Source organism: Mesoplodon mirus (genome assembly GCF_964341445.2).
Source record: "Mesoplodon mirus genome assembly, chromosome: 3".
NCBI classification, from domain to species: domain Eukaryota; kingdom Metazoa; phylum Chordata; class Mammalia; order Artiodactyla; family Ziphiidae; genus Mesoplodon; species Mesoplodon mirus.
In genome coordinates this window covers 40,151,256-40,170,766 of record NC_138978.1, presented here as the reverse complement: position 1 = coordinate 40,170,766, position 19,511 = coordinate 40,151,256, and the positions used below count along the sequence as shown (strand labels likewise).

Here is a 19,511-nt window from a genome sequence, read left to right as displayed (position 1 = left end):
GTGAACTCAGTTTTCTTTTCTTTTTTTTTTTTGGCCACACTGCGCAGCTTGCAGGATCTTAATTCCCCAACCAGGGATCCAACCCAGGCCCCTGGCAGTGAGAGAGTAGAGTCCTAACCACTGGACCACCAGGGAATTCCCAAACTCAATTTTCATAGTAATTCTATACTTTACCAGCATTATTCTCATTTCAGAGAGTACAGAGGTTAAACAACCCACTTAAGGTTCTGCAGTCACAGAGGTCGGATCCCACCCTGCACTATGGCTTCAGAAGCTGGGCTCTTAGCTTCCAAACCATTCTGCTCAAATTATATTCTCACTGGACCAATAGAGAGGAGCTGACCAGGTGGGGCCTAATAGGCCATGATAGGGCATTTAGAATTTATTCTTTGTGTTATTAAAGGGTTCCAAGCAGGGGAGAACCTATAAAGATTCTTCTGGCTGCTTGGGGAGAATGGGTCACTGGGAGTTAAGAATTCACGAAGCGGGGCAGTTAGGGAAGGTGGTCAGGTCTGGGATGGTGGCATTGGATCTTTGCAATTCTGAGGTGGGTATTGGTGGCCTTGTTTTACAGATGTGGGAGAAGCTAGGTATCTGGAAGCTTTTAAGGCCTCAAGAGTTAGTGCCATTTCTGTCAAACTTCTCATTTAGCTGAATTTCTGAATCCAGGCCCTCCCTCTATTTGGTTATTTAATGGCACCTCAAACTCCTGTAATTTTCTCACCATGAGGTAGAGAATGCCCCTACTTTACAATGAAGTAACTGAGGCTGAGAGGGCTAGAACCTGGTCCATCTGATCCCACTCTTCTCTGGAGTTTCTGCAGTAGCCCACATGCCCCATGCCCCACCGTGTCTCCCGGACTGAGGCCTTTCTAAAACACACATTTGGTTGTATGGCTCCCAGGCTAAAAACCTTTCAGTGGCACATTACCATTTAGATAATTCATGTTCTGTGACACGGGATCTGGAGTCTTCTAGTTCCCAAACCATACATGCCCTATGTTTGGTTCCTCAGTCTACCTGGCAAACTTCTCATTTTTCAAGATCAAATGTGTTACCCATCAGATCCTTTCCTGTCTAGCAAGGCAAGTGCTTTCGTGTCAGTGTTGCCACAGAATCTTTTGACATGCCTTGAGCAGACTGTAAATGACAGAACACCATCTCCTTTCTGTTTACGGCTCCTGTGCCCAGGAGAGGGCCTAGGACCTAGTCAGCATTGAACAAGGCAGAGGTTGGAGTCTTCACCATGTCACTGAAACTGCAGGTGTAGATTTGGTCTCCTGGGTAGAGTACAGAATCAGCACTACCCAGAGTTGCAGTAGGGTCCTAAGTCCCAGAAGGCTCATACACATCCCAGGCACTTCCCACATACCACTCAACAGGCTGATTTTTTTCTCTTTATTGTTAGACACAATGTATAAATACATAAAACAGAAAACAGCAGGGATCCTCTCGGGCCTCAAAAAACAGCAGGGAAGGAAGAGGTCCCGGAAACTTTTTTTCAAGTACAAAACATATTAGTGCCCCGACCAAGGGTATGGAAGGCAGGCCAGGGCCAGCAGAGCTGAACTAAAGGCTCCTTCCCTCTCCCAAGAGCCAGGACAACCCCAGGGAGCTCTCCACCAGCAGCCAGTCCACACGGGCAGAGTGCTGCCCAAGGGAAAACTCTACACCAGAGAGCTTTCCCTTCTTGGAGAGACGGGCAGCACATAAGATAACTAAAAGCTCCCTCTTTCCATCCTTGTTCCCTTCATGGCTACAAGTGAGGAAAAAGAAAGTCGTGTCCTATGCACTCTGACCCCTTCCCAGCTGCCCTGGGCCCAGATGCCCCCATACTTGGCATTTACCAAAGCTTGTCCCAGCTCAGACCCTGACTAGACCCACCAGGTGCCCAGAGTTCGCTGAGGAGGGAAGGGGAGGGGAAAAGGCTGGGTGTGACACCAAACAGATCTTTATTTGCAGTCGTCAATGGGGCCGTTTCTTGCTGCTTATTTGTTTGCTGGCCTGCTCTTCTAGCTGCATGGCCAGGCGCAAGGCCTTGAGGACATCTGGAAGGAAAGGGTGGTGCACCCGGGGTTAGTGGGTCTCTCAGAAGCCCCATTCCCTCTGGCAGAGCTGCCATCACCCGCAGAGGCCCCATCCTCTGGCCGCACCCACCTTGCAGGGCTGAGAAGTGCTTGGCTTGCTGGGCCAGGGCACATTCTGCTTTATTCACAAAGGTCTCCAGGTCGTAATCTGGCTGCTCAGCCATCTCGGAGAGCTCCAGCCAGCCTGGCCCTTCCTGCAACAACACAGCGCGAACCTTGTCAGGTCAATAATGACCAAACCAATCTAGCAAATCATTCCTAGGGCTCTACCATCTGCAATGCAGATGCCCACTCCTCCAGCCATGGCCCATACCCTGCCTCCTGATCCTCTCCCAGAAATTCTCAGCTTGAATTCATCCTCTTCCCCACCCCAAACTTGTGCTGTGCCTTATATCAAATGAATGTTATCATCTGTCTTGATGCTCAAGCCAGAAATCTCAGCAAGAACTTCTTTCACCCTGCTTGTCCCCCAATCCTACTAATTCCACCCCCGAAATGGTTCTTAAATCTCATGCCCTAATTCCAATACCATGGCCATGGTCATAGTTGGTCTAGACACCAACATCTCTCTTGAACTCTAACCATCTTCTAACTGCTCTTAACTCCTAAGTGCCTCTACTCATGCTCGCCCCACATCCCGAAATCAGCCTCTATACTGTGGCCATAGTAAGGTACCTAAAGCTCTGATGTGACCATGTCACCACTTTGCTTTACTCCCTTCAAAGGCATCTACTGCCCTCATAACGAAGTCCAGGCCTTTGGTGTGAACCATTAAGGCCCTTTAGCATCAGGTCCCGGCTGACCTGTCCACAGCCTTGATCTCCTTCCCTCATCTGCTCACACCTTTTGCTCTGGCCAGAGTGAACCTCTCACTCTTCCTGAAACTACCACATCCTTTCAAACATTTGTACCCTGAGCATGCCACGGAGGGAGGACACGTGTAGGCACTTATCCTACATGTTCCCTCCTCAGTTCTAAGTGCCCCGAGCTCTCCCCTCTGCTCTGCACTCTGAGAGCCCTTCTTAGGGACTCTCCCCCACTTGCTCTTCCACAGCAGGGATCACAGCAGTGATCTACCACTTACTAAACGCTGACTACATGCTGGGGACGGCTGAGTGCTTTAAAAACATAACACTTAATTCTCAGATGTAACCATCTTGTCTTGCCCATTTTGGGGATGAAGAATCTGGGGGCCCAGTGAAACTCAATGACTTTCACAAGGAAATCAGCTTATAAATAGAAGAGTCACAATTGATCAAGTCTTACTTTCGGGCCTGTTATCCATACTTCAGGTTTTTGGCCCTTGGTCTCAGCACAGGAGCTGGCATATAGAAAGTACTCACCAAACATTCACTGAACAAACAAGACAAGGTTACCCTCCAAACCCTCAGTCAGGAGCATGGAGTAGAGAGCTAGCTCCAGCCAGAACGATGGAGGAAAGCCTATGTGTGCCAGGGTGGGGAAGGAGGTGCGGTAGTTAGCTGCCCTAGAAGAGCAGCTGAAAAAATAAGTGGAGAATTAAGAAATGCTGGTGTAGACGGCTGCCTCTCGCCACCCCAGCCAGAAGACCCGGGGAGGGGCAAAGCCCAGGTCATGGTCAAGGAATGGCGCTGAGCCTGTGCTAGAAGGGATATCCAGTCTCTCCCAGCCAGGGCTAGCTCTCCACCTGTATAATCTCTTTGAGCTCTTCCATGGCCCTCTCCTCCAGCTCCCTGATCTGAGTCATGGCTTCATTGAAGCTGGACATCTGAGAAGACAGTTCCTCCTCTTCCTTGGAGAACTAAGGGGTCAAAAGCAGAGACACAACAGTGAGGCCCAGTCCCCATCTCAGGAGGTCACACTTCTGTCTTGCCTGGCCCACCCTGCCCCTTACATTGCCTGCGCTCAGGGCCCCGTTAGAGCTGGCTTCCATCTCTTCTGTTTCCATCTGAGTTGGCTGCTCCCCACTGGGCCCACTGTGGGGGCTCAGCTCCTTGACCCTGAGAAAACAAGAAGGTCTCAGATCCCACAGCAGCCTCCTTGGCACTCACGAGTGTGCAGCATCACTCAGATTGCGAAACTTCGAGGAGATGGACTAGCAGCTTTGCTTTGGCCTAGGAGAAGTCCCTCATTCACACTGCTCCCCACCAAAGCCTGAGGGAATCGGAAAAAACCTTGTAGCATCATATATGAACTCCCAGGCCTCAGATTCAGCGAGTCACAGGAGAGGAGACAATGGGCACTGAGTTGTCAGAGCTTCCTCCCTGCTCTTATTGTTGACATTCCCTCCCCAACCCTGCACCCCCTCCCCATCCCACCTGGTGTAGGTACTAGTACCTGTCTGCATATCTTAGTGTATTTAAAGTATATTCACAGGAGCTTATGCCTGGTGAGATCATGGCGATCTGCAAAAGAGGGAACGGGCACTTAAAGGTCAAGGATCACAGGGTAAGGGTGCTCTTGGAAAGGCTGCCAGCAGGTGTTCTTTAGGCTGCTAATACCCATGTGGAATTGGGGGCAGAACCCATTAAGCACCCACTCTGTGCCAGGCAACTTGCCCCATGAGCCCTGCAAACTAAGGTGCCTTAAAAATTGGTCCCTGGGGACTTCCCTGGTGGTGCAGTGGTTAAGAATCCGCCTGCCAATGCAGGGGACACGGGTTCGAGCCCTGGTCCGGGAAGATCCCACATCCCGCGGAGCAACTAAACCCGTGCACCACAACTACTGAGCCTGCGCTCTAGAGCCCGCGAGCCACAACTACTGAAGCCCGCACGCCTAGAGCCCGTGCTCCGCAACAAGAGAAGCCACTGCAATGAGAAGCCCGCGCACCACAACAAAGAGTAGCCCCCGCTCACTGCAACTAGAGAAAGCCTGTGCACAGCAACAAAGACCCAACGCGGCCACACACACAAAAAAAAGTCACTCACAGTTGTGGCCCTCTATTTCCTAGGCTGGGAGCCAATGACCCCTGAGGGAAGCCACAGAAGAGACGAGGACTGCCTCTCCTGCTTCCCCAAAGGTCCTCCTTCTGAATTCTGCAGCCCCCTTTTCATCAGGTAAGGGAGGAATGACCTTCCCCAAAACAAGAGCTGCACGGACATACAATAAAGGGAGAAGACCCTTTCCCCCCATCTTGGGTAGGCAAAGAGGAGCCTGGTGTCCAAAAGCAGGGGTTGAAGCCCAGTCAAGTTAGAGCCTAGAAACCCAGGTGGCCAAGAGCACCAAGCCTCTTGCCCAGGGACAGGACCGCACCACCTCCAAAGGGACCCTACTCACCATGCAGGTCCTTGAATTCTCCCCGATAAAGGAGTCCCTTAGCACCTGTGTCAGCTTGCTCTCGCGGAATGGGGTGTGAGCTTTGTTCTGTCCCAGGGCCCTGATGCACTCCTGGGGCACAGCAGGGGAAGCTGAGGTCCCCTCCCTCCTCTTGAGATGCCCACTCTCTCCCTCCCTCCCCCAGCAGCCCTCCAGGCCAACGCCCTCCCCTCCAGCTGGGCCCCACTACCTTCAGAGCCAGGAGACTCTTGTTGATTTCTGCGCCCTCCATGCGGGTCTGCCGGTCAGCACTGGAAGTGTCTGCGCCTCGCTCGTTCCCTGCCAGATCCACCAAAGAGAACTTGCCGTGCACTCTCCCTTTGGCTCGAAGAAGAATCTGGAAGCAGGCGTGGGAGCGGGAAGAGCTGGAGTTGGCAAATGTCTGCCCAGAGGTCCTGTGGCAAAGGAAGACAAAGGACTATGAGCTCCCAGGGTCACCAGCCACCATGGCACCCCAGGTTCCAAAGCAGTCAGTTCTCTGGTAGCAGAGGAACACAGGTCAGGACTCTAAGATGTCTTGTGTCATCCTGTCCCACTTCTGTCCTACCCTCCCTCCAGCTCTGGACCTAGCAGCTTACCCTTGCAGTCAAAGTACTGGATTCTGTGTGAGGGCCTTGGCCAGACCCCAGGGCCCATAGGACATAGGGAAGCATGAGTTGCCTCTGCTGCAGGGCACACAGGGAAGGAGGGGCTGTCATGAACCACTTGCTGCAACTCAAGGGCCCTGGGGCGGGCAGCCCTCTCCCTGGGCCTCCATAAGCTGCCCAGCATCCACTGCACCACACCTAGGGCCCTGGTACTGCACTTCCCTACCTTTATACAGGAAGGGAGCTGTGGCCCCATCACTTCCAGCCTAGAGCACATCCAGAGCTCCTGTCTCCCACCACAGAGTGAGGGAACAGCAAGGAGAAACCCAGAGAAGCCAGGAAGCATGCCTTTAGGTAAAAGCCGGGGAATAAAGCCTGCCTTGGTCAGATTCAAGATACTTTGACTCGACCCTGATAAGTCTCGTCCTGGGTCATCAGCCCCACTGAGACCACTTAAGGCAGAGGCCTTCAGAGCCCGCACCAAGCCAGGGGAAGCGGCGCTCTGTGGAAACAGCAAAGGACTCAGCGCTAGTCTGTCACCTGACCCGGCATTAGAAGGCGGCCCCTTCCCCTGGCCGGAACTCTGACCTGCAGGCACTGCCTATGTCGATCATCTTGATGACGTCATCAGCACAGCTCACCACGTGCTCCTGCAGCCCCACCACCTGCACCTGCTGCTTGCCGTCCTCTAGCACGCGCAGCTTGGCTTTCTTGTTGAGCAGGTCGAACAGCTGTGTCAGGGGAACAGGGTAACCAGGCCAAGGCCATCAGGCGCCGGGCACCCCACTGACTCCTCCCTCCTTCAGGGCCGGTCCCAGCTCAGACAAGGGCTGGCAGCAGGAAAGGCAGGAGAAGCTGGGCTGGGTTATGCCAGACTAGCAGTGGGCAGTCTACTTGGGAGCTGAACCAGCCTGCCTCAGTTTGATGTGACCCTGCTACCTTACTTGCTATGTGAACCTGGACAAGTACTTAACCACCTACCCTCGTTTCTCATCTGTACAATAGTGACAGTGACAGTAATACTTCCTAGTAGGGTTGTGGTGATGAGCCGAGACAAGTAAAGTGCTTAGAATAGTGCTTAGCACCTAGTAACATCTTTTTTTTTTTTTTTTCTAGCAACATCTTAATAAGCAACCCTAGCTATTATTATTATCTAGACCCCACTTGGGGAAGATGACTCTGCAAAAGCATAGAGAGGTAGAAAGATACATAGACATATAGAGAGAACACGAGTGTGAGAATGGGGAAGAAGAGAGTTATGAGGGAGGTGTGTGGAGGGAGGACAGGGCACACACAGGCAAACCTCCCATCCGAGAGGGGGCCCTGAGGCATATTCCTGCCATACTTGTTGAGCGTGGGTACCATCCCACCATTGGATGAAAGCTCCCACACGCTTGGGCGAAGTGGCCCAGAGGCTTGACAACCCACAGGTTGTTTGGCTTCTACAATTTCTAGCCAACCTCAAGGTTTCTGAAACTTCAGGGGCCCCAACAGCATAAGCAAAGGGCTCCCTGTCAGCTACCTTCCCATTATAGATCTCGAAGAATGTCACATAGACTTCCAGGCCCAGTTTCCGGTATCGGGGCTGATTCTTCAGGAGGAAGACGTCCCGGGCTGTGGGGGGAGAGGCTGGATTAAGTAAGCAACCTGCCCTTCTGTGCCCAACCCCACCGTGGCAGAACACACTACTTACAGGCCATCGCATAGATCCCTTTCGATGCGTTCTGGGCTCTCCCACAGAGGTCTCCACCCATCGTCTGCAAAGGGAAGGGGCAGAAGACCGTGGTAAAGGGCCCTTGGCCTAGGCCGGGGCACTACTGGCTCCACCACCACAGCGGGCCACACCAAAGCTGGGAGGGAGGCTGGACCTACTAAGGCCCCTCCTTGAACCTGGCACAGCAAAGGCATCTGGAGATGGGGCGTCTGCACTGAGGGGATTTTCTGCAACAAACTCATTGTCCTCCTTTTCAGAGACCTAGAATTGCGCTATGGGTAGGCTTGCTCTCTGCCAGGCCTGAATACTCACATGAGTCTTACCACTTCCCGTCTGGCCGTATGCAAAACAGGTTGCTTTTCCGCCTTCAAAGATTGTCTGTACGAGTGGCCTTGCTGTGAACCTAGGAGAAAGGATGGGGAAGAGTGTACATCTCTCCTCAGGTGTGCTCCCTGGAACATGGAGCACAAAGCAGGACTCCTGGGGGCCTCCTTCGAAGCATGAGCACACCTCTCACAGAAAGTGGTCCCACCTGACCCCAGCTCCACTTAGAAATCTGAAATTCTCCTAGCCACCTGGGGAGAGCTGGACCGACCTGCCAGGAGCAGGCTGATGGTCCATACTCTAACTAAGCCACCAGCACCTCCTCTACCCTGGAGACACAAGGTGAAAGCTTGAGCTTAGCAGCTGACGTCCAGCATAAGGTACACTGCAAAGATCAAAGAAACCATCTAAAGTAGGAACCTAAATTATTTTAGGCTTTGTGGGCCTAACATAGGTCTCTTCCATATATATATATATATATATATATATATATACATACATACATACATACATACATATTTAATGATTCTTTAAAAACACAAAATCCATTCTTAATTTGAGAGTCATATAAGAAGGGATTGCAAGCCAAATTTGGTCCATGGACTATAGTTTATCAACCTCTGGTCTAGAGCAGTGCTGTCCAATAGTAGCCACTGCCACACATGGCTATTGAGCAATTGAAATGTGGCTAGTGTAACTGAAGAACTGAATTTTTTGGCCACACCGCATGGCATGTGGGATCTTAGTTCCCCAACCAGGGATCGAACCCAAGCCCCCTGCAGTGGAAGCACAGATCCTTAACCACTGGAGTGCCAGGGAAGTCCCTGAAGAACTGAATTTTTAACTTTATTTAAACAGTCGCATGAGGCTAGTGGGTGCTGTATTGGACAGAGCAGTTCCAGAGTTTGCTGAGTCTGCTAAGCCCAGTGGGAAATGGGTGGCTGCGCAGGACACAGGAAGACCCCCTAGGGCTTGCCCAGCCCAGCCTCAAAGAGTGCAGTGGGTAATACCTCACTTCTGTCCACTCAAGCGCGGGCCACTAAAGCTGAAAAACGGGATGGGACAGCCCCAACAGGGCCTTCCAGGTGCTGGGAGCCAGATCCAGCTCTGCATCATGGCCCATCCAAAGAAAACACAAGAGGAAGCCAGGAAGGGCTTCAGGGTCAGCACGTCTGTGAGCATGGGTATTACCACAATGTCCCTCATTGGAAAGAGTAAAGTGTCAGGGGGAAGAAGGAGAAACAAAGAGGCAAGGGACTAACCTGTAGACGACTTCATTTGAAGCTGTTTCGTCAAATGCGAAGTCAAAGCAGAATGCTTGGTTCTCCAGATACTTTGTTAAATCCACTTTTAACTTGGGCTCATGTACCAAGAGGACACACTTGCTAGGAACGGAAATCACATCAATTTCTTTCTTGGCCAATTCTGCAGAAGGACAGTATTTCAGGGGATGCTCCCTGGACACGGGGGAACCCACAGTCAGTCCAAAGCCTCATTCTGACTGAATAGGGCTTACCTTGTTTATTCAGCGGTCGTTTCCTAACACAAACACATATCCTGTGCTCTTCAATCTTCAAGAGGATGAGAAAAGACAACCAAGAGCAAAAGGTCAGAGCAATATTGAAAGAAAGCTTGTCCAGAACCCGTCCAGTTCTAATCCCAAGTCTGGCTCAGGCAAGGGCCAAGATCTAACACTGGAACCCACTATGCCCATAGTTACTCTGGAGCGTAAGAAGGTAGCTCTGAATTTTCTTCCCAGTTTCCTCACTCTGCTGCCTATAGGAGGGTTCAGCACACTTTCATGATTAGTAGTAAGAATCTAGCCAACCTACTGAAGCAGGGAGGATGGGGGTGTGGGAGTTGATAAAGATCAGACTCTCCCATCTAGGCCTCGCTAGCTTCAGCCCACCAAAGGGTATTAAAAAACCCCTTGAAGGTGAGTGAAGATTTCTGCACGCTCTCATTGCCTTAAGAGATGTTTCTGTCTCTCACTTGTACGCCTACTCGGGAAAAGAATCTGAAAAGGAATCATATGTATGTATGTATGTATGTATGTATGTATGTATGTATGTGTGTGTATTTACATATATATGTAGAGAGAGAGAGAGAGAGACTGAATCATTGTGCTATACACCTGAAACCAACACAATGTTGAAATCAACTATGTTAAAAAAAAAAAATTGTACACCTACTCAGGAAGGAGAGGTAGAAACCCTTTGGGATTACTTACAGGATCAGTCACAGTAAGTGGATGACATTCCAAAGTAGCCCGAAATTCTTTAATCATCCGGGAAAATTCCCAGTTTGGAAAGCTGTTGTCATACTCCTGTTTGGGATAGGAGCAAAGAAAGACTGACTGCCAAGATGTTAAGTGCTCTCAGGCCTCAGAGCTAGGCAGCAACAACAGCTCTTCATATGCACACAGCTCTGCAGGGCTGACAAGCCCCCACACGATCTCATTGCCCCCCACTCTGGCTCTGGGCAGAGAACCCAGGAACAAAGTCTTGGGAACAGAGATTGGCAGGGGGCCTAGGCATGCACCAACCACTCTAGGAACTGGGGCAAGAGCCACTGTCCCACATCTTAGGAGACCAGCAGGCTGGGATTCCCCTGTGCCATTAACCCAACTAAAGGGAAATAATCCAAGCTGGAACTCCACTGTGGCACCCCTGCATACACACAATTAGGAAGTCGGGGGAGGCAGGCAACTGTGCCCAGCAGCCCACTGGACACTGAACTGTGTGATGGGCGTGCCCATTGGACATCAGCAGCAAACATTCCTCATCTGAGGGCCTTCAGAAAAATATCTGAATTATTTGTTCTCTGAATCCTGATGAGAAACTAGTTAAACTTCTTGGATATCAGAAATGGAGCCTCAGAAATGCTGGGGCCGAACTGTTATCTCTGTTGCAGACGAGGTTTCAGTTAAGGATGCCTGTCCAAAAACCCTTGCCCTTGCTTCCCAAGAAAGGTACCTGAGCTCGTTTTATTCTCATTTCAGAGTTCTGGGCTCTTTTCTCTTCTCGCTTGTTCTTCATTTTTTCCATTTCCTTCACAATACAAGATTTCCTCCGAACTAGGGGGAAAAAAAAAAGGAAGCCCTTTCTTTTACCTGTCTAAGCCAGCTTGTTCTTCTCTGGCTGTTGTGCTGAGTCCTGGGCCTTTCCCAGGACTAGGCCTTCTCTAGACCCTTGCTCTTATGTCACCATATGCATGGAGAGGAAGCAACAGCTATGACTCTTGGGATGGCCAAGCCCACAAGAGACTTGCTAATGTAGGGTACTCCAGGTCTAACCCAAGCCCTCTCTATGCCTCTGTGGCATCTTCTCAACAACCAGAAGAGGTGAGACCATCGCTGCTTGGTCTTGGTGGGCACTCTGGGCTGTTCTTCAGGTGTTGACCAAGACTTTAGCTGTGATAGCACCTCAACTACATCAGAGGGCTCCTGCCACCTGGCAGTGACAGGGTCACCTCTTGTGAAAGATTGATTCTGTGGCCACAGGGAAACACGACCCCATGTGACAAACATGGTTTGAATTCAGGTGCCAAGTCAAGCCAGGTGTGGGACAGGCTGTAACTACCTATCCTGCACTAAGAGCAGGGCAGCAGACAGCTCGGCGTGTCTACCTGAGTTCACAGGGTTTGCAGAAGAGCTGCCTTGGACGGAATGGACTTGCTCTTCCACCTCCTTGCTGACCATCGTCAATGGTATCTCAGCCACTGCAGGGCAGGAGGGCCTAGGGGGGCCGGCTGTGGGGGAACAAGAGTCATTGGAGAAGCAGGCAGGCATACGACAGCCATGCTCATCTGAGCCCTAGCGGGTCATAGGCCTGGAGGAAGGCTACCGACTGCCAGCTCAGCAAGGGCTCAGGCTCCTACCGTGTGAGCAAAGCTCAGGCTTTTTCCTGCATTTCGGCCCACACCTTGAACCCAACAAGTCCCTCCACAGGGGCTGGCTCCTGGGGTCAAGAAATCTTAAAGAGTGTGTGAGTAGCTCAGTGGGGCTTCACCATGAAGGGAAAAGCCTTTAAAGGCCTACTCTTCAGGCTTGACCAAGCATGGGTTCTCAGGCCAGGCCAGGCCTTTCTACTCATTTAGGAGAAATTTCTGACTTCAGAACCCAGGTGGTTAACAGGAGCAAGGACTGAAAGCCAAGAATAATGGGAACCTGAGCAACAACCAACCATATATATTTTTTAAATAAATTTATTTATTTTTATTTTATTTATTTTATTTTTGTCTGCGTTGGGTCTTCGTTGCTGCGTGCAGGCTTTTCTCTGGTTGCAGAGAGTGGGGACTACTCTTCTTTGCAGTGCGCGAGCTTCTCTTGTTGTGGAGCACAGGCTCTAGGCGCGCAGGCTTCAGTAGCTGTGGCTCACGGGCTTAGTTGCTCCGCGGCATGTGGGATCTTCCAGGGCCAGGGATCAAACCCGTGTCCCCTGCATTGGCAGGTGGATTCTTAACCACTGCGCCACCAGGGAAGCCCCAACCAACCATATTGATTCAACCCAGAAAGGTACAGCCCATGGTGACTCACTACTTCCCATACCTGGTCGTGACCCTTTTGCTTGCCTTCACTTTATTAGAGCTGAATTTGATACACATTAAATGTAATGATTACAAAAATCACCTACTTTATTTACTAATAACTAGTAAAAGCTGACCATTAAAAATGTTTGGGACTACCCTCTACCCTGCTGGCGCAATGGTTAAGAATTCACCTGCCAATGCAGGCGACACGGGTTCGATCCCTGGTCAGGAAGATCCCACATGTTGCGGAGCAACTAAGCCCATGCACCACAACTACTGAGCTTTCGCTCTAGAGCCTGTGAGCCACAACTACTGAAGCCCGCGAGCCACAACTACTGAGCCCGCGAGCCACAACTACTGAAGCCAGCACTCCTAGAGCCCGTGCTCCAAAACAAGAGAAGCCACCAGAGTGAGAAGCTTGCGCACCGCAACGAAGAGTAACCCCCACTTGCAGCAACTAGAGAAAGCCTGCGCGCAGCAACAAAGACCCAGCGCAGCCAAAAATAAATTTTAAAAAAAGTTTAAAAAACTCCATTTATATAAAGTCCAAAAAAGAGAAAAAGTTAATTTTTGTGATCTGAAGTCAGGACATAGGTACCCTTGGGGGCTTAGGAACTGGGAGGGGGCCTCAGGGGGACTTTTGGGGGTGCTGGTAATGCTCTGTTTGATCTGGGTGTCAGTTACATGAGTGTGTTCACTTTGTGAACTATGTAGTCAACCATAGGTTTACTCTTCTGTATATATTATGTTTAAATAAAGTTTAAAAAGTAAAGTGAGATGATTTCCAGATAAAGGAGCAGTGGGGCAGGAGCAGAACAATACGAAAGCCAGGGAGTGTAGGAATCCTAGGATATTCTAGAACAGGTTCAGGGTGATGTGTGAGGAGCTGCTCCCGGGCCTCAAACAGGGAGGACAGATTCATTACTCACTGGGAACTGAAAACTGCTTGCGGGAATTTGCAGATGCAGGCAGTTCCACCTCCATATCATTCTCCTGAGTGGTGATGCGAACCTCTGGGACAGTGGACATGCGAGTGGAGCGGCCTCGGAGACCTGAAGGACCAAGGGCAGCAGCCGATCAGTGCAGCATGATCAGGAGAGCCAACAGGCATAATAGAGGGGCGGTCGGGGGTAACCCTCCAAGATTCTATACAGGAAAGGAGCCCACCAACTCCCCATTCCTTCCACCCAAGGAAAGGAAAAATTAGAAAGGCCAAGTACTAGTGACCCCAAAACTAATTTGTTACGTTCTGCAATCTGAGAGCTCCTGAGGGCTCCCACAAGAGCATCTGTCTTGAGTAAATGGAGGGACCTACGGACAATCTGAATTCATTTCTGGAGACATAGACCTAATCCCTGAAAAAAAGCATTCTTAACCTTAGAACAGCACCTACCATTCTACAATCTTCCCATACCGTGAAACATCATGAGGTAAGTATCAGTATTCCCAACTAATGGAAGACGACATTAAGGCACAGCGAAATTAAGCAACTTGCCCAATGCCACTCAACTAGTAAGCGTCAGAACCAGGATGTGAACCCAAGACTGCCAGATTCCAGTCTGGGCTTTTTCCACTGCTCCAAGATATTTTACAGAGCCAGGCCTGGGCCACATCTTTAGAAACCATGGGATCAGCTACATGAATTTTCTGGAATCTTAAAAGAATGCTTAACTGAGAGAAACAATTGAGTTATACTTTAATTCTTGCCAATTTCTACCCATCTATATAGTTTCTCTCCATAAGAAAGAAATAATGAACCAAAAATAAAAGAAGTAGTGAATTTGGAAATAAAACACTGGTGTCATATAAGAAAATATCAACTTGTACTGAATTTGAGTTTCCTAAATTTAGGCTGATCTGATGGCTCTATATAATCCCTACTTTTCATAAAGAGTATGAATTATTATAATTTTCCTATTTCTCAAAAGATCTATAATCTTGTGTTTCATTTCTACTGTTCAATATCATGCACATTCATTAAGGTTTTTTTTCCATTAAAAGGAGCGGTGGCAGTATCCTTTTGGGTCATGCACGTGGAGTGGGATGGCTGCCACCCCCATCTCTCCTGCAGGCCCTTACGGTGGTGTAGCCTGCAAGAGGGCCAGCGACACACCAGTCATGCCCAGCTCAAGCTCAAAACTGCACCACCTTTCACCTTGGGCCCCTGGGAACCTGAGGCTCCAGGCATGTCGTTTCTGGGCTCGAGGTGGCTGTGTTATGTCAAGGCAGTGATACCCCCTGGACTGGGACAGGCTGTGAGGTATAGCTGGTTCTGGGTTATAAGCTGGATTATTTGGGCAGTTTGTGCCTATAGCCACCATCACAGATGACTGTAGTCAAATAGGTTTATGCTGACTCCTTCTGCAGAGAAAGCCCAACCTTCTGCTGGAGTTCGAGGCATTGCTATTATCTCTCCAATCTCACCCCACCCCAGATCACCACAGCACTGCCAACTCTACTTCTAAATGGCCCTGACCTAGCTTTTCTCACAGCCTGCCCACCACCTCACTCCAAGGCATGTTGTTCCCCCAAGGAGAGAAAACAAGCCCACAATGGCTGATTACTGCTCTGGATTCCACAGGCCAGTCAGCAAATTTCCCAAATGCACCAGGTCCCTGAGAGGTTGGCTTAAGTAAGAGCTGTAGGTTGAACTGTTGAATTCTTTCTCTTCTTTTCTTTTTTTTAAACTGCTTTAGAGGTATGATTGACATATAAAAAGCTGTAGATATTTAATGTGTACAATTTGATGGGTTTGGAGGTAGGTATACACCCATGAAACCATCGTCACAATCAATGCCATAAACCTACTCATCACCTCCAAAAGTTTCCTCCTGCTCCCTTTGTTTTGTATTTTGTTTTTTCCTTTTGTGGTAAGAACACTTAACATGAGATCTACCCTCACAGTAAATTTCTAAGTATACAATACAGTATTATTAATCATAGGCCCTATGCTATACATTAAATCTCCAGAACTTCTTTATCTTGCATAACTGAAACTCTGTACCCTTTGACCAACACCTCTCCATTTCTTCCTCCCTGTAGGTTAGATTCTTCCTCACTGAAGAAGATGCTTGGAAGACAGGGCAGGACTCAGCCCACACAAAAGCCACCTGCTAAACTGGAGCAATGAGTCTACTTCACAGCTTCCTGAGCTCCAAGAACATCATTCCTGGCACAAACCCCATGACAGTGAGCCAGTAGAAATCCATTTACCTTCCTTTGGAGCGGGAATTTTGGAGCTGACTGATCTGCGCTTTTGTTTCTGAAAAACAAAACAGACCACCACAATATATGGCTCTTATCAATTCTCAAGGGCCTATCCTGGGCCCATGTGCTGTGCTGAAGAACTAAGCAGCCCCAGAAAACAAATCAGCAAAGAGCCAACAAGCCAAATGGGGCACTGGCTGCAGTCAGGTGACAGGCACCTACCTGAACCGTTACATTCTCCTGCAGGGGCAGATTGTCCTTCGGGTGTAAGGGAAGAAGCTGTAAGAGTTCTGGGTTTATTGCAGCCACATCATCAAAATCAATCTGCAAGGAGCAAGTGAAAGCTTCTGTGAACAACATAGCTTGTTCAATCCAATTGCAACCTTTATACAATACAACCTTTATGTATTAATCAGCTATTCAAACACTTATTAGTCATGAGTAAGGCCGCAGGGGGAAGGTATTCAAAAATGAATTAAGGGGCCTCCCTGGTGGCGCAGTGGTTGAGAGTCCGCCTGCCGATGCAGGGGATACGGGTTCGTGCCCCGGTCTGGGAGGATCCCATATGCCGCGGAGCGGCTGGGCCCGTGAGCCATGGCCGCTGGGCCTGCGCGTCCGGAGCCTGTGCTCCGCAGCGGGGGAGGCCACAACAGTGAGAGGCCCGCATACCGCAAAAAAAAAAAAAAAAAAAAAAAAAAAAAATGAATTAAGACATGTATTGCCTTTGCTTTCAGTGAGCTCACATGCTAGTGGGAGACAGAAGCCATGCGCAGAAAGGGCTAGAAACCAAAGCAGCATGGGATAGACGAGGAGGAGAGAACCACCAAATGCAAAAGCTGGCGAGTACTTCAGTAGCCAGGCTTCTATCCACTTTTCTTGGACAGCTACAGTCCTTTACCCTCCCCCACTCCCCCGATTCCAATCCCTAAACTACAGAGAGCATAAACAACACAGGAGACCAAAGTTCTGACATTAACTGATCCTCACTTTGATGATTCAGGAGGAAGGAATAAGAGTGAGAGTGTGAAGGCAGCGAGACACTAGGCAGGATCATAGAGTGGGGAACTGCCCCATTTGTCCCTGGCACTACTTTGGAAGGAGTGTGTGGTATAAAGAAAAAGAGTTGATTGGGATCAGATCTTGAAAAGGCTTTAATTCCTCACTAAGAAGTTTGGACTTTATTCCAAAGGCAATATTTAAGCTGGAGTGAGACCCAATAAGAGCTGTATTTCTAAATGAACAACAAAAACAAAAATAAGTCACACGGAACTGCTAATAGATGGTTGAAAGGAATTTTAGGAACCTCTTGATTCAAGGACAGATAATGTAAAGAATTCAGTTCTTCTGTTTCTCAGATATACCACCTAAATATATGCATACCTACCATAAGGTACTATGCTAAGCAAGCCCTTTACATGCGTTATCTGTTAAGCTCCACGGAAAAGGGTCCAGGTCTGTCTTATTCACTTCTGTATCCCCAGTACCAAACACACTGGCTGGCATTTTAGAACCAGTACAAAAGGATTTGTTGAATAAGTCCTCAAAACAACCCAAAATAAGTAGATATTATTATCATCCTCATTTTAGAAATGAGGAAGTTGAATTATTAAGAGGGACAGAAACGTGCCTGAGAACACATTAAGTAGTGGCAGAGCCAGACTCTAGAATCCAGGTTTTCATACTCTTAGCCTGGTGACCTCTTCACCACACCACAATGCCTCTAAAACATAAATATCTTAGGCACATCCCTCCTCTTCTCAAAATCCTTCCAAGGCTCCCACTGCCTACAGAATAAAATCTTAAACAACTTAGTGCCAGAGACAAAAACCCTCTAGTTTCCTTTTTTAGCCTTTTTGCTGCTGCCAAGCATCCTTGGCCTTCCTCAATGCCCAGAGCCAGCTTCTTTACCAGTCCCCATGAGGGCCATCTCACTGTTTCTGCTAAGCTTTCTGGCCCCCACAAGCCCAGCTCATCCTCAGTGAGTTTCCACCTCTGAGCTGCTCTAGCATTATTCATCTGTAGTTGCCTTCTATTATTTGGTGTTTCAGAAACATACTTTTGTCTCCCCAACTAGATTATCAATTTTGCCCCCCAAATCAATATCATAGGTAGTGTGCACTCAGAGCTAGCTTGGGTGAGCAAGGTTTTAGAATTCTGTGCAGTTTACTTTCTAGAAACACAATAGAAACTGTTGATTGCTTCGATTTAGAACAGGCCTGCCTAAATAAAATCCCAATGCATTCAAAGAGGACCATATTTAAGATTAGGGAGGACAAGTCGACATCAAAAACAAGGCTGACACAAGTTCCATTTCCACACACATCTTTTAGGTAGGAAGGTGTTAAATGTGGTACAGGCATACTCATAGAACCTACCTCTTTGCCCTTTGTGGCTCCTCCTTCTGTCCATTCCACCGAAATGCAGGATTTCTCCAAGTTCACAGTCCTTACGTTGGCACTGTGAATTAAGCCTATAGTATGAAAAGATCAGAGTTACCCATCTTTTTCACTTTTAGGATCCCACAGAGACTCTTAATGTAGAGTTGGCCTGAAGGAAGGGACAGTTGACTTTCTTTCTAACCCCAGGAGACAAACCTCCTGGCACTTCACCCTTGGGATATCCCACAGTGAGGTAGGCAAGGAACAGTTCTTAAAACTGAGCTGCAGAGGATAAGGACTCATCCCTACTCAAAAGAGAGCCTACAGTGGGGTGAAGGTATGTTTGGGCAGGGGAATCACTCTAGTGCTTAGGTGAGCAGTTCCTCAACACAGCACTGAGGCTCTAGCGCCCTCAGGTTTCCCTATCTCACTCCTGACCTTTATGTCCGACCATTCTAGTGATATGGGTATTAGACCTGCCAGAGTTGAGGTAGCTGCTCAACTAAAAAAGAGAGGGCAGGATTGCAAACTCCTGAAGAGCAAGGATCTCGTCTGCCTCGTTACCCTGAATCCCAGTATCTGACATACTGCAAGTGCACAGCGTTTATGGGAGAATAGAGGGGCCAGAAAACCGAGGTCCCTACAAGAGCAGGGCAGTTGCAGGGGCGAACTTTGGAGGGGAAATGAATCCAGCAACCCTGACGTCCCGGAGAGGTCCAGTGACACAAAGGAGCTCCGCCCATTCCTGGAGGACGGGGAGGGGACCCACCGCCAGTGCAGAGGCCCCTGGCCCTGGTAGAGAAGACTGACTGCCAGTGCGGAGACCTAGACCTGGGGGGTGGAGGGGAATCCCCAATAGTGATTCAGGGCCTGCTGTTTGGGAAGGGGAGGTAATCTCTGCCGTCTCAGCCCACGGGTCCCCTTGGCCTCAGGACCCCGCCCCTCACCATTACTGCGCTGTATCTTGATGGCGAGACCGGGAAACAGGCGAGCCTGAAGAAGCGACGAGTCCATGGGTAGGCAGGAGCTCCGGGAAGAGAAACGCGAAATGCCAGAAAACCACAACTCTACCAACACTGCGAAGTCTTAACGCCGCGTAAACCGCCGAAGTTTAAATCCCGCGCGCCGGCGTCCCTGAACGTCATCACGCTGTCGCCGGCCTCTCTTCCGCCAATCAGCGGCGCCCTGCGGAGCCTGTTGGGATACGTAGTCTCCGTGGAGGGGGGGGCCTTCCGGGGCCTGGGACCGCCCACTCGTCAGGCCACAGCCGAGAACGCAGGGCTTGCTGAGAGCTTCGCGGCCAGAGGGGACAGGTTACAGGCATTCAGAGGGTTGCAGTACTGCTGGGGTTCCCTAAACTGAGAAACCTCAAGATGGTGTCTCAGAGGGA

At 49.6% G+C, this 19,511-nt stretch overlaps 1 protein-coding gene across 2 annotated transcripts; it reads right to left on the bottom strand.

The window, feature by feature from the left end:
• Nucleotides 1-1,384: 1,384 nt before the first annotated feature.
• On the bottom strand, nucleotides 1,385-19,260 carry KIF2C (kinesin family member 2C). Of its 2 annotated transcripts, XM_082615884.1 has the most exons (21): nucleotides 19,069-19,260; nucleotides 18,119-18,213; nucleotides 15,966-16,067; nucleotides 15,750-15,798; nucleotides 13,466-13,588; nucleotides 11,634-11,756; nucleotides 10,982-11,082; nucleotides 10,237-10,332; nucleotides 9,523-9,577; nucleotides 9,269-9,431; nucleotides 7,995-8,085; nucleotides 7,662-7,725; nucleotides 7,491-7,582; nucleotides 6,557-6,699; nucleotides 5,572-5,776; nucleotides 5,343-5,453; nucleotides 4,404-4,471; nucleotides 3,961-4,066; nucleotides 3,754-3,867; nucleotides 2,158-2,281; nucleotides 1,385-2,048 (listed from the first exon to the last, which is right to left on the bottom strand). In XM_082615884.1, exons 1-21 carry the CDS (start codon nucleotides 19,133-19,135, stop codon nucleotides 1,966-1,968), a joined length of 2,175 nt encoding a protein of 724 aa, XP_082472010.1. In that variant the 5' UTR covers nucleotides 19,136-19,260; the 3' UTR covers nucleotides 1,385-1,965. The 2 variants fall into 2 exon arrangements, with proteins under 2 accessions (XP_082472010.1, XP_082472011.1); XM_082615885.1 differs by lacking the exon at nucleotides 11,634-11,756.
• Between the last annotated feature and the right edge of the window lie 251 nt (nucleotides 19,261-19,511).